The sequence below is a fragment of the Echinops telfairi genome, unplaced genomic scaffold (genome assembly GCF_000313985.2).
Source record: "Echinops telfairi isolate 266 unplaced genomic scaffold, ASM31398v2 ScPeMD7_3533;HRSCAF=4204_0, whole genome shotgun sequence".
Classification (NCBI taxonomy): domain Eukaryota; kingdom Metazoa; phylum Chordata; class Mammalia; order Afrosoricida; family Tenrecidae; genus Echinops; species Echinops telfairi.
In genome coordinates this window covers 24729806-24744072 of record NW_022107431.1, presented here as the reverse complement: position 1 = coordinate 24744072, position 14267 = coordinate 24729806, and the positions used below count along the sequence as shown (strand labels likewise).

At 41.9% G+C, this 14267-nt stretch overlaps 1 protein-coding gene across 1 annotated transcript in view; it reads left to right on the top strand.

Annotated features, from left to right (window-relative positions):
• UTRN (utrophin) overlaps positions 1-14267 on the top strand; it is a 619010-nt gene that overhangs the window by 270669 nt on the left and 334074 nt on the right. Inside the window, exons 43-47 of the mRNA XM_045294578.1 lie at positions 319-454; positions 2841-2990; positions 5190-5265; positions 9195-9409; positions 13906-14023. Of these exons, the coding sequence (XP_045150513.1) occupies positions 319-454; positions 2841-2990; positions 5190-5265; positions 9195-9409; positions 13906-14023 (695 nt within the window). The remainder of the gene's footprint in view (positions 1-318; positions 455-2840; positions 2991-5189; positions 5266-9194; positions 9410-13905; positions 14024-14267) is intronic.

Below are 14267 nucleotides of genomic sequence, written 5' to 3'. Positions count from 1 at the left end.
TGCCTCCCAGCTCTTTCCTCTATTTCCCTTGATTCTCCTCCTGTCCCACTATCATGCTCAGTCCCCACCAGGATTTCAGCACTTCCTCTTTGTTGATATCATTCTTTTCAAGCTTTCAATTTGATTAAAGAAGAACTCTTCCTACAACATCACACAATAGTCAATATTATAGAATATTCGCATTACAAATAACACACAATTAAAAGTACATAGTTATTTCTTTAGGAGATATTTCCTCTAGATATCCAAAGAAAATCATCTGGTTTTCTGTTGCATTGGTAATGTCTTTCCTTATGCCCCCCACATGTGCTCCTGTAGGCTACCAGGAGAAAGCGAGCCGGTGATGGAGTACAGGACACGGCTGGCTGAGGTGACGTGCTGGTTACGAAAGGCAGACATGGTGTTGCAGAAGAAAGCCACCACCGGGCTGGAAGAAAACTTGCCAGAATTAACAGTAAGTGCTTTATTGGTACCTGTGGGCCTGGGCTTTTTGATCCTTGAATGTGTAAGTGCAAATTATTAGTGGGCTGAAGAAGAAAATAGAAAAATTTCACTTTGTGGTGATTGTGTTGAACTTGAAAGATTGTCATTGTAGTTTTAAAGAGCACTTACACCCTTAGTGTTACTTAGGTAAGACACCACTCACATAAATATTACAAGTCATTGTGGTTTGACGGGGATATAATAACCAGACTTCATCATCCATAAGTTCCCAAGCTTATCTGGTCTGTTGTCCTCATTTTTAGTGGGGAAGAAAATCACTCAGCACCCCAATGGCAATGAAACATATATTATGGAAGTGTTGGTATCTGCCCTTTGCAGCGCCCCTGGATCTTGACAACATCCACCAGGGGGCGGTATCGCCCACTTTTGGGGAAATGCAAATTTTGGAATATAATACCGCAATGTTGTGAATCATAGCTTTTGCTTTTAGGTTTAATAGATAATTACAGACACACAAATTTTTATTGTGCTTCACAGCTAGTATGTGTGTGTGTTTTAGTAGTTTCATTAACATATAATTCATTTACCATAAAACTCAGTGGTTTGAAATATATTTTAAAAAGTTGTGCAAACATCAACAGAATCAATTTTTTCCTTCATTTTTATACTCATGGGAATTAGCTTACCAATTCTCCACTGCTGTATCTGTAAGAAACTATTAATCTTGCTGCTGTTGCCATAGATTTACCAATCATGAATTTCATATAAGGGAAATCATACAACCCTCCTGCCCCTACAACAATAACCAAATAAAACAGAAAATCCTCAATCCAAAAGAAAGCAGGGAATAATTAAAAAGTAGAACAAATTAAAAATAGATCAAAAGGGAAAACAAATGATAAGGTGTTAACATTTAAGCTAGGTATATCTGTGCTCATTCACCTTCTGATGCACTCTGATGGAGGGGCAAGGCATTTCACATCCTTGGTCAGTGGTCCGAGGGAATTCAGTGATGGTTTAAATCCCTCACAGGGTTTTCTGCAAATGTGATTTAGGCTTTCACTCTCGTCCATAGCCTTCTGCAGGCCAAGCACTCAAATTTGAACTCTAATATTATTTCCTTTTCTGATCTTGGAGTTTATTATTTATAAATGTTGGGTAGTGCATTTTTGACAAAGTGAAGGTTTGCGGCAATCCTGGGTTGAGCAAGCCTGTCTGTGGAATTTTTTCCAGCTGTGTTTCCTCACTCGGTGTCTCTATGTTACCTTTTAGGAATGTTTCTTGTTCATTAAACTTTTTCACAGTGCTGTTGCACACTTACATAGACTAAGGTGTAGTGAGAATTTATGCGAAGCCAAACATTTGCTTCACTGTGGTACTTGGTTCATGGCGGGGATCCGGAGCCCTCTCTGCGATAGCTGCTAGGGATACTTATACTGATAGCTAAGAAATGGAATTTTATAAGAAAAGTCATAAGTGGTCACAGGACTGTAGCTGTGGGCTTATTCATAGCTGCATTGATCAAATATCTTGTTCATCTGGGACCAATAAAAATTGTTCAAAGTTATGTTTATGCAACATATAACAATGATACATCAATATTTCAATGCACCCAAATGCCCATCCATTTTATATCCATAACTACTTCTATTTGTTAAAAATTAAAATACTTGTTGTATTTTATGGATAAGCAGTCTTATCTATGAGGAATATAATTGAAGCCATATTGGTACGAAGCTATTATTGTTCATTTTGGATAAGTCAAGATAGGTTGAATTGTGTTGATGATAAGACACACTGTAAGAAATTGGTTACTGACTGACTAAAAGCAAGGAGGGTAAAAACTACATTAAAAAGTCTAACATATAAATGTCTTTGGGTAGTTAATGGTAGAAATAATATGTAGTAAGCATTTAATTTTTTATTTCAAGATGTGACTGATATCTAAGCAGTTTGATTTTGTTTTGTTGGAAAACCCAATCGTTTGCTTGCACATCCCTTTTGCATTCAACTTGAATGAACTGAAATGACTGGGGTCCTATAGCAGAGGAATGCTGCTGCTCCTGTTGTTTAGCCTGTTATTTGTAGAGACGTAATTCTTATTATCGAAGAGCACCCTGCTAAGCTAGTGGTGTAAATATGGTTTCATACGAATCTGTCCAGACGGAGCAAGAGAAAGTGTGTTTCTGTGCATGCACATATAAGCACGCAGGCAGGGTTCACTCCTGTGTATAGCATCATCCACAGTTAGTAAGCATGAGTTCAGGCTTCTTATATGTTCATTTCCCATGTAAGAAGTGAAGAGTCTACATTGGCATGAGAAGAGTCCTAATCAAGTTTTGGACTTTTCTCAGAAGGACAACCTTTTAACCACAGCTCTCTTCTGACTCCTTTAGGATTTAACCCAAGAGATGGAAGTACAAGCTGAGAAACTCAAATGGCTGAGTAGAGCTGAACTGGAAATTCTTTCAGAGAAGAGTTTGAGCTTACAGGAAAGAGACAAAATTTCAGAAAGCTTAAGAAGTGTGACTGCAACGTGGAATAAGGTATGCACAGGGTTACCATGACACAAGTCTTTAAAATATATAATTGGGATTTAATGCATTTGTCATTTCATTTCATACTTCAGTCACATTCAGAATTGAACAGTTGCTACCACATCAATTTCCAAACATTCTATTTCTACATGGACTCTTTGACAACATTTCCCCTTCACCCCACCACCACCACTGTATTTACCTCCTCCCTAAACCCTTATTCTACTTGCTGTCTCTGTAGGTTCCCCAAGCCTGGGTTTCATCTACTGAAAACTGGAAAAACATATAACACAACTTCAGGAAGGTGACCCCAATGACATATTGTCTTCATGTCCACTAACTAGTTCTCAGCCTCATCATCCTTATCTTGATTATTGACCTGACCTCCCTGCTGACTTCTCTGTTCAGTCTTTGGCCCTTGTCAATCACTTCTCAACCTGAAAGCCACAAGGATGTTGTTAAATCATAATTCAGATCAAAGAATCCTTCAATCCTAGCCCACTCACTCAAAGTCAAAGTCAAAGTTTGTACTGTGACTTGTAAGACACTCTCGGGGTCTACCTTCCTGTGATTTCTTCCCCCCGCCGACTCTTCTTTCCATCCACGTTGGCCACCGTCTCGGCTCTGCCAAACTCAGTTTATCACCTTCAATCCGAGTACAAGTGTTTATTTTCTGCCAAGGACACAACATGTATTGTTCTAGGAGAGATCATGGTGATCAATTTTCAAGCATCATTTAGAAAAGTAAAGCCTCCTTTATTGCAGGACTTTGCATCAAGTCTGATAGCTTAGGTGAATTGTGAATGTGAAAGATCGAACAGTGTTTATTGTCCAGAGAGCATCAACAAACACCCTGGAAAATGCTAAGGATGTTTTCTTCATTCACCCATTCACTCAATAGGATTTTATTAAATATTCACTTTGTGCCAGCCAACATTTTGAGGACTCTGAATACAGCAAAGAGCTTGGCACTGCTTCTCCATGAATGTAATGCAGGTGAGACATGTCGAGAAGCAGGGCACCTGGAGCTACTCCATGGACCAGAAAAGTACATTGGGAACCAGACTTTAGGGTACACGGGGGAGGGTTTTTTGTTTTTGTTTTTGAGAAGGTGAATTCCAAACAAACTGATGAAGGTTGGGTAAGTATGGGATCATGTGAAGAATAGAGGAACGGATATGGGAGAAGCAGCAACATGGGAAACACCTGGCAGAGACCAAGGATGAACCTGGTGCGTTGGGGTCCTGGAGGCAGCACAACAGGAGTAGAAGGTAGCGAGGTGCTCGTGAAGATGGGGTCATGAAGGCCTTGCCACGCATCATTCCAGCGTGAGAACTGATTGCCATCTTTAGGGCAGAGGTCAGGTTTTAAGCAGAGGAGAGTTAACCATTCTTAAAGACTGCCGTAGCTGTCCGGTAGGCACAGAAGGAGTGATCATAAGAATGACTAGAGACATTAGTCAGTGTAAGACATGAAAAAATAAAGAATTATCAAGATTCATGAGGGAGGTAGGGTAGGAGGGGGTGGGGGGGAATGAGCTGATACCAAGGGCTTAAGTAGAAAGAAAATGTTTTGAAAATGATGAGGGCAACAAATGTACAAATGTGCTTGACACAATGGATGGATGAATGGATTGTGATAAGAACTGTACGAGCCCCCCAAAAAATGATTTAAGAAAAAAGAATGAATGAATAGAGAAAGATTAATTGAAATCTTTAGACATTTATGGAAGGAATGTCAGGGAAGACTGATCAGTTTAAATTTGGACATATCTGAATCTCCTGTTCATAGGGGTAGATCAAAGATATGTCTTGAGCGGGAGTTACTGGCCTCTCAGAACCCTATATTATAAATGAAATCATTGGAAACCATGACCTGGAAGAGAGAGTCCAGGGTCAAGGATTAGAAGATTAAAAATTCTACATTGTAGGATAAAGGCGTTAGAGTGATGGGCTGAGGCGAATGAGCTTGTGAGAGACAGGTAGTAGAGCAGTCAGAGGGTGAAGGGAGAGGTCAAGTCAGTAAGGTCTGCTTGGCATTCTTGAAGATAGGATTGCACTGGTTAGTAAAGGTGAGATTGTCCAGGCAGAAGATTAAGCATAAGGGAAAGAGAAAGGACAGAGTTATAATTTAGTGTAACACTTCTATTTTTAAAAGGCAGTTACTTTTATTGATACTCTTACTTTTGTGTTTGGCCTGATGCAATAGATAAGCAGAGACGTGCCCATTGCATTAAAGGAATACAGCCAGGAACCCAGTTCTGTGTCACATCCAAGGATTGCTGGTAAGATAAAATGTATTACTCTTGATGTCTTTTTTAAAAAAGCGAAAACAAAGCAACATTCGTGTAATTTTAGTAATTTTTCACTGCCATATGAGGGGGTAACCCCCCAAACCAGAATTGTGCTGGAACTTTTGTAGTACACATTTTTCCCGCTAGGTGAGCATCCAGCAACTCTCTGAGTTAGTGCACCCAGTGGTGTCACCTGGAAATGTTCTCTCTGGTCACAGTGAATTTTTTCGTAAAAGTAGTTTTGCTCAAACCTTTTTTTTTTGTGATGGCCGATTTAAGAGAACAGTGTGCAGCTGTGTAATTGTGTTTCCTGCTAGGGAAAAGTGCCGCAGAAACTGTTGTGATGTTGAATACAGCTTACAAGGACAGTACTATGGGGGGAAAGTGTATGTGTGGTTTTCTTGTTTCAACAAAGGTGAAATGCTGATTGATGACAAACCTCCTTCTGGACATCCATCAACTACCTGAACTGACCAAAACGTTGACAACATTTGTGCATTTGTTCTCAAAGAGCAATGACAGACCCTTAAAGAGATGGGGAAGTTATCTGGACTATCTTGGAGCTCAGTTCAGCAAATTTTAATGGAAGATTTGGGAATGAGAAGTCTCACTGTGAAATTTTTGCCTCGGGTTCTGCCTGACCAGGAAAAAGAGTGTTGAGTGGAAACATGCCCTGCTTTGAAAGAACAGCTCTGACTCAACTCACACTTTCCCCCCCCCAAGGTCATTGTTGGTGACAAGACATGATACTATTCTTATGACCCTGAAAGCAAATATCAGTCAAGCCAGTGCCATCGTCCCCTCATCCTAAAAAAGCTCATCAAATGAAATCACAGATCAAGACAAAGCTCTTTTTTTGATGTTAGGGCTATAGTGGTGCATTTGGAGTTTGTTCCACCAGGTCAGACTGCTAATCAAGCTTCCTATTGAGAGGTTCTGAAAAGGTTGGGTTACAGTGTGTGACAAAAAAAGGCCTGATTTGTGGCACATGGGGGACTGGTGTTGCTACCACAACAATTCACCTGCTTATGTAGCCATCTCAGTGCACCAGTTTTTGGCAAAAACAGCATGCTTCTCTTGTCCCACACACCATACTCACCTGACCTTGCTCTGTGGGACGTTCATATATTGTTTCTGAGAATGAAGAAGGACATGAACGGATAGTGATTTGACAACATAGAAGAGGTGAAGACGAGGGATGTGTTGTCAGCCATCCAAACAGATGTGTTTGAAAAATGTTTCCAAGAATGGAATTGTCGATTTGACAAATCTATTAAGTGTAATGGAGAGTACTTCGAAGATGATAAGGTTATTTTGTAAAAACAAAAATTTAAATACATAGCTTTTGAGGTGGAAAATAATTCTGGGTTTTTTTTGGGGGGTACCCCCTCATATATAAATTAGAAATTGCTTACTTCAAAACATTATGCAGTTATGATTATTGTACTCTCAATGATTAGAAAAGAAGTTTCTTTTAACACAAGACATAGTTGACTGCCCTGTATGCAGGTGCCTCTGTGGTGATAGGTAACATTTTCTGCCTTTTCCTAGTTGGTGCATGGGCATCAATGAGTCCTACTGAGGAAGAGGGGAGAGAGTGGGTGGAGCTGCCCTGGGTACATGCTGCTTTTAAGGACATCGGCTATCACCTGCTATGTTAACCTGTTCTTAAGATGTGGGATCCTAGGGGCCAGGTGTCAGCTAGAGATTTGGAAAAGTGCTCCGTCCTAAGGAAGCTGCTTCTTGACAAATGTTCCCTGCTTGTACCGGTGTCAGTGGCTGTGGAATCCATTCGAACTAAAGCAACCCTCAGCTCCATTGAGTTTCCAAAGGCTGACTTTTTTTTTTCAAAGTAGGTGGACAGCCCTTTCTTTTGAGGTCTTAATAGGTGTACTCGGCCTTTCAACGTTCAGCGAGCAGCCCAGGGCAATATCCCTTTGCACTATTCAAGGACTCCGTGGGTCTTAGGGGCTTTGAAGGGGTCTCTTGGAATGTCACTTTGAGAGCCTCTGAATTATGGATATAGAATACTTCATTTTAATGGGTATTTCTTTAATTAGCTATGTTGTTGACTACTTTTTCATGTTTATTGGCCTTCTTGTTGCCTCCTCTATGAATTGTCGGCTGGCATTTTTAGTTTAGGAACAGCAAGGTAGATCGTAAATTCCTTCCCCATCAACCTGTGGCTTTGAAAACCTGTGTGTGGCATCTTTGTACAGAATTCTTAGGCAGTAAGGGTTTAGTGATAGTTTACCTTTTTTGTGTGTCCTTTATGCTAAAGTGGCTTTAGTTCTCTGAAGTCATAAAACTATTCTTTCTACATTTTCATCTGAGACCTTTGCAATTTTGGAGTTTTGTGTTCAGATCTTTAGTTCCCCAGGAATTTGTTTTTATATGGTGAGTGTGAGGTCAAAATCCATTCCACTGACCCTCTGCCATGGGTCACCACTTTCCCTGACATTTATTGATGACATCATTATTAGATTCTTCCTCATTGGTCTATAATGTTTCTTGGCCAAGTGTCAGATTGGTAATACAATGATGGTATAGCTTTTAGGAGCACATTTCTCTAACGAAAATGGGTTTTGGTACCACTCTTGACCCCACGCTGTTCTGTATTAATTTTAAAATGGGAAATGGGATTATATGTATTCGTCAAGCTATATACTGCAGACATTGTTGGGATTTTGATGAGAATGACTCTGAGTTTTAATGTTTTCTGAGACCTCTCATAACCTCACTTAATATACCATATATCAGAGTAGACCCAGGTGGGCATAAAATTAATTTAACTATTTTTTTGTTTCAAAACTAAAGGAAAACAACCACTTCCCCATCTTAAAAACAAACAAAAATAAAATAAGTACCAAAAATGTTCGTCAAATTATTGGAGAAAATGAGTGTCTATCTAAGGTCCTGGGAAAACAATGATCAAATACAGATTTGTGAATTTGTTCACTCCTAGTTTGTTAAAATATATATTTTTGGGTGGTGGTGGGGCACATAAAAAATCTCCAGGTTGTTTCCAACAATGAGGCATATATTTATGTTCCTATTTGAGAGCTCATCTAAATTGACAGGAAGCAGATAAAATGTATCATTAAAATAATACCATGTTTATTTGATGAACAAGAAAGACACTCACCTTTACTGCTAATCAAAAAACCATTAAATGAAAGCAATAATAAAAGATGTGTGTTTATCCATTGAAAGAGAAGATTGTTGGTATTGATGCAGGATGTTTATCGGTTCTACAAGCTGCTGCTGGGAATCTAAATTAGTACACGTTTTAGAGAGAGCAATTGGCAGTGTGTATTAAAAACATTAATTAAAAAGTTTTTTCTAACCCAGTAATTCTACTTTGAGAAATGTATACTAAGGTGGTGATCAGACACATAAAAAATACTAGAAAATGCTACTTGTAAGTTTTTATTTTTAAACAAAATTTCAGGAGCCAAAGGGGTTTAATAAAAGTTAGTGAATCTGTAAATAGAATTTTCATAGATATTTATTAAGACTGAGTAAAGTGGTTATAAAGTAAAATGAAAAAAAAAAACAAACCCCAAAATATGAATAAGTTGGCTTTATATAAGAAAACAAACTAGAAAAAATCAAATTGCACTCCTGATTTTTCTCATGCTGGATTATATTGCATGCCTTATTTTCTCAAAGCCTCTATTTTTCTGAGATGTTGCTACCCAAGGATATTGTGAGATCGTTTAGTCTGTTTTCAGCACCAAAGACGATATTATAGGGACTAGCACAGCCCTTTCAATAGAAAAAAATAAAAACCTCTTAGAATTATCTTTTTACTTAAATTAAATATTACTTAGTCATGCTCGTCCATGACCAAATACAACCCCACTATCAAAATCTCCTCCAGGTTGGTTAACATTTGGCTGCCTGGTCTTTTGTTTCAGCTCATCCCAGTGTCCAGAAGGTGGCGCTCGTATCATCTGCTCCAGACATCCCTCTTCCGCCTCAGCGTCCTGCAGAAATGTCGGTGCCTGCTGATCTGGATAAAACCATAACAGAACTAGCCGACTGGCTGGTATTGATCGACCAGATGCTCAAGTCCAACATTGTCACTGTTGGGGATGTCGAGGAGATCAATAAGACAGTGTCTCGAATGAAAGTAGGTGCACCATGCAACGTCACCCGAGGGAGCGGCAGGATTCGTTTGGATCCCTTTTGCTTGTCTTACATTTCGAAAGAAGGAAGGTTTTTTGTTTGTTTGTTTTTAAAATGGCTCATCTGTCAGTCAGCCTGAAGCGGAAGACTTTTCTTGAATCTTTACCGTGGTGATGAGATCAGATTGGTTTTTCAACTTAAGCTGTGGACTCAGTGCAGTTTTTTACCCCCAAACCTAAACGAGGTACCACAAAGCTTGGCACATTAGTGTAAATGTACACTAGGGTCACATGTCATGTTTAGTGTGATGCAGGATAAGGAGTCTGGGGCAGTGGGGTGAAGTCCTCACCTGCTAACCCAAAGGTTGATGGTTCAAACCCACGGGCTGCTCTGTAGGAGACAATGCGGCAGTGTACATCAGTAAAGATGGCAGCCTTGGACAATCCCTGGGGCAGTTCTGCCCTGTCCAGTAGGGTTGAGATAAGTTGCCATGACTCCATTGAAACCGTTGGGTTGGTGTGGATACTTTTGAGGTGGATAATTTCTGAAAATATCTTTTTCAACTTCTCTTTCACATTGAACTTATTTGTTCATAAGTAACAGTGAGCAGTCCCATAGACTCGCTGCTTTCGTCAGTAGTTGCTGTTGCCTTGAGGCCACGTTCATGGTGATCGAGGGACAATGGGATCCAAAAGCTGTGCTGTGATCCAGAAGGGCTTCAGGAGCTGGTTTCTGGGAGTAGCTAGCCTGGTCTTTTCGTTTTGTCAATTTTAGTCTGGAGCCTACGTTGAAGCTTGATCCTCCTCACAGAAACACACAGGCTTCCCCCGACAGATGAGATGCATCGATTGGGAATTGAACCTAGGTCTTGGGGTTGTTTGTTTCATTAGAAATCTCTTGACTTTAATTGTGTGCAATTCATGTATCATTGATTATCAATTTGTCCAGCTCTTATTTCACATTCAGTTTGTGTGTGGTTCTGGCGATCTGTATTCCAGTACATCAGCAGGGAGCTGCCAGAAATCCAAACCAGATTCAAAGGAAGACTGGGAATGAGGGGTGTCAGATAGGTCTTTACTGAAAGCAGAGGCTATGAGAAGGTGTGTTTTCTTCACTGTGCAAATGCATTCAGCTGGGTGGATCATCACGGCTTAGGGCTAATGTTGTCAGGAATGGGACTTCTAGAATATTTCATTGTGCTCCTGAGGAACCTCTGTTACGGAGGAAGGACGACGAGAATGCTCCTCAGAAGTGAAGGTGAGGAGAGTTCATTTCTTTGGACATGTGCTTTGGAGATGTTATCAGGAGAGACCAGTCCCTGGGAAGGGACATCATGAGGGGTCAATTCAAGGGTCCTTGAAAATGAGAAAGGTCCTGATGAGATGGCTTCTCACCGTGACTGGAATCACGGGTGGCACAGGACCAGGCAGCGCTTTGTTCTTTTGTACAGAGACTTGTTATGAGTCAGAACCAACTTGGTGGCCCCTGAAAACAACAGGTTCTGAGCTAGGTATGGTATAAGAATATGGAAAAGGTAGAAATTGGGAGCACATAGGAGAGTAATTTTAGCAGCTGTACTAACTTTAAGGCTCATTGGTGCCATTGTCTGGTGAGCATTGGGTTGCTAATTATATAGGTTGTTCGTTCAGTCCCCCAGCTGCTCTGTGGGAGATTGATGAAGGTAGCGGCTCCTGGAAAGATTTGAAGTCTCATAAACCTTCTCTAGGGTCCCTGTGAGTCAGAAAGAACTCAATCCAAGTAGGTTAGGTTAGGTCAAGTTTAGGAACCCTGATAGCATAGAGGTAAAGCACTCAATGACGAATCCAAAGGTTGGTTGTGCAGAACCAGCAGCCACTCTGTGGGAGAAAGATGTGTGAGTCTTCTCCTGTAAAGAGTCCATAGAACAAAAATTCAAGTCCACTGCTCTAGAGTCAATTCTGACTTTTATTGTCCTCTGTAAGAGGGTTTCCAAGGTTGTACATTGGAGGTGGGGGAATCTTTTCTTTTACTAGGGCCATTTGAATCATTATAACATCATTCACAGGTCATACTGATCAGGCCTTCAGTTGGCTCATCTCCAGTGTGATAGCTGGAACTGCTTCTCTTTGGGGAAGTATGTGGTGTCAGATGTCACTGGTGATGGTGCAGATAGTAGGTGGCCTGTGAGTTGGATGTTCTCCATCCCTGCTATAAATCTTCAAGGTGGTGAGTGAGTGGTGGGTTTGAACTGGTGACCCTGTGGTTAGCAGTCTAACACTTAACCTGCACCAGCAGCTCAGAGCTCAGAGCCTTGGAACCCCCCTGGGGCAGTTCTACTCAGTTTTTAATCAACTCTCTGGCTGTGGGTTTTGGTTTTGGTGCATGAGCATGATCAGGTGGTGGCAGGATGTTGGGCAATTTTCTAAGGTTTTTCCAGATGGACCCATTCACTTCTTTAAGGACCTTGTAGGCAGGTTGTGTGTTGATCCCCAGGTGATCAAGAAGCTCACCTGGGCAGAGACACTGTGCTTCTTGCAAGTAGACAGACTGCTGTAGGAGGGCAGAATGTCATAAAAGCCAGAGGCAGCGGTCAGGGCCGGCACTGTGAGGAGGGGAAGGGCCCTGGGAGATCAAGTGAATGGCATTCTTGGTGTAGGGAAGTGCAGGGGCTGTTGGGCTCCATGTGTGTGCAACAAGGGGTGTAGTGCGACCCAAGGCTGAGGTTCACTTTGTGAAGGGGCTCAGGAGCCTTGCAAAGTCTGTGGGCTGCCATCTGGACTCAGTTGGCCGAGCGCCTTTGTTTGTTTAACTGTAGCTGGAGACTAAGTGAGGGTGCTCTGGTGATTCAGTGCAGGCGGACAGCATAGTGGTGTGTCATTGGGGTGGGGTGGGGTGGGGTGGCGGTATGCTATAGCTCGCAACAAGTCAGAGAGCCCTGTTTTTGTGGCTAAGATGCTGCTGCTACTGCTGCCCTGGGCGAAGACGTGGAGGAGAAGAAACGGAGGGTTGGGGGGAGGTAGTGCGAGTCAACTTCTGATTCGCTGTATTGACAAGTCCTTTTGCGGCTGAGAAGGCAGTGGTCAGCATTCATTGAGAAGTAGCCATGGGCTGAGGATTGGGCGTTGGGAGCCACCCATTGACAAACGGGACTTGAAATGATACAGTGACTGGAGACCACAGAGTCGTGGACTCAAAGAGGAGGGCTGGGAAGAGCCTCTGCGCGGCGCCATTTGTACACACTGTAATTCATTTAAAAATGTATGGCTGCTACGCGTGCTTACACGGAACACACTGCCTTCCTAAGACTCTTATGAGCCTTCTATATTTTATCCATATGAAGAGACACAGTGCCCAGAAGAGTCAGCGATACTGCCCACTGGGGTGTGCTGGATGGATTCAGGGGCACGTGAAAGCATGCAGCGGCATTTCCTCCTGCATGATGGACTGGAGTTGCAGTTTTTAAGTGTCAAGGGGACACAGGATACATTTTTTGTTGTTGCTTTGTTTTCTGGAAAAGGGGACAGTAGACCAAATAAGTTTGGGACCCAAACGAATCACTTCTGCATGGTAGCCTGGAATCCAGGACGAAGGGTAGGCATCTGCTTGTGCCCCTCACCTGGATGGTTGCAGCGCCCCCAGGGGGATCTAGAAACAGAGGGAAGCAGGGATTGAGAGCGGGGCTTGCGGTTCGACAGCCATAGGCGGCGGGCCTTGTGGGCTGTACACAGGCTCAGAAGTAAAACTGAAGGTAAAACTAAATCCATCATAGTTTCATTTATAAAATTACTTTATACCTTCTTTATTTGTCAAAATATACTTAGGACTCTTGAGTAATTTCATAACTCCATTTGTACCGTTCTACCTTACTTATAAAGTATACCTTGATACCCTACTTACTTTATACCTAACTTATTTGTCAAAATATACTTATGACTCTGGAGTCGTGTTTCAGTTGTTGTGAGGGACAGGGTTGGCGCTCCCATCCTCAGAGTTTGCTCATCCCCGGTTTAGAAAATCCGTTTTTTATGCCCACGGCTACTTACTTTGCAGTTGTTCTAATGACCCCTTTCTGATGGCTTTTCCCTGTCCCTTTAAGGGGCATTCGCCTGCCTTCCTGTCCGGAGTAAAACAACTTCAGGCAGGCCCTCTGTAGCAGCAGCAACTGCTTTTGCCCTTAGAACCGTTTATTAGAATTTCAAAATGATCTTCTTCATATATTTCCCTCAGACTTCCGATAACTGGCTGGTGGAAGTATTTCTTTTCTGGGAAACTGACATGCAGGGCGGTGAAGTCCTTTACCTGTGTGTGCAGGTGCGGAGTGAGAGCTGAGATTAGAGCCCCAGTCCACTGCCTCGACACCGCGTCACGTGGCTGATGCTTCCTCATCCCTGAAGGGAGGGCAGCAAGAGCAACCACAGGGTGACAGCCAGGAGACCTTTGATGGCCACAGTCCAGGGTTTGCCTACTATTTGCATCCGTTCTCTTCCTAGTGTCATTGCAACAAACATTTCTTCTTCACAGATCACAAAAGCCGACTTAGAGCAGCGCCGGCCTCAACTGGATTATGTTTTCACATTGGCACAGAATTTGAAAAATAAGGCCTCCAGTTCGGATGTGCGAACCGCAATCACAGGAAAACGTAAGTTCAACAAATCAACTACTGTCTCTGACAGTCTCTGCGCCCACGTCTTCACAGCTGACATTCAAGGAAAGATTCCCATGAAGATCACCTGAAACATTGCTTGCTCTTATTTTTTAAATGTTTTTATTTCTGACGGAATAGTGTTCTAAGTCCCTTGTGAGCATCTTAGTGCTAACTTTGCTTTTAAGTAGTTGCTGACTCATGGGATTCTGTTCTCCTAAGTTAATTTGCTTTAAAGAAG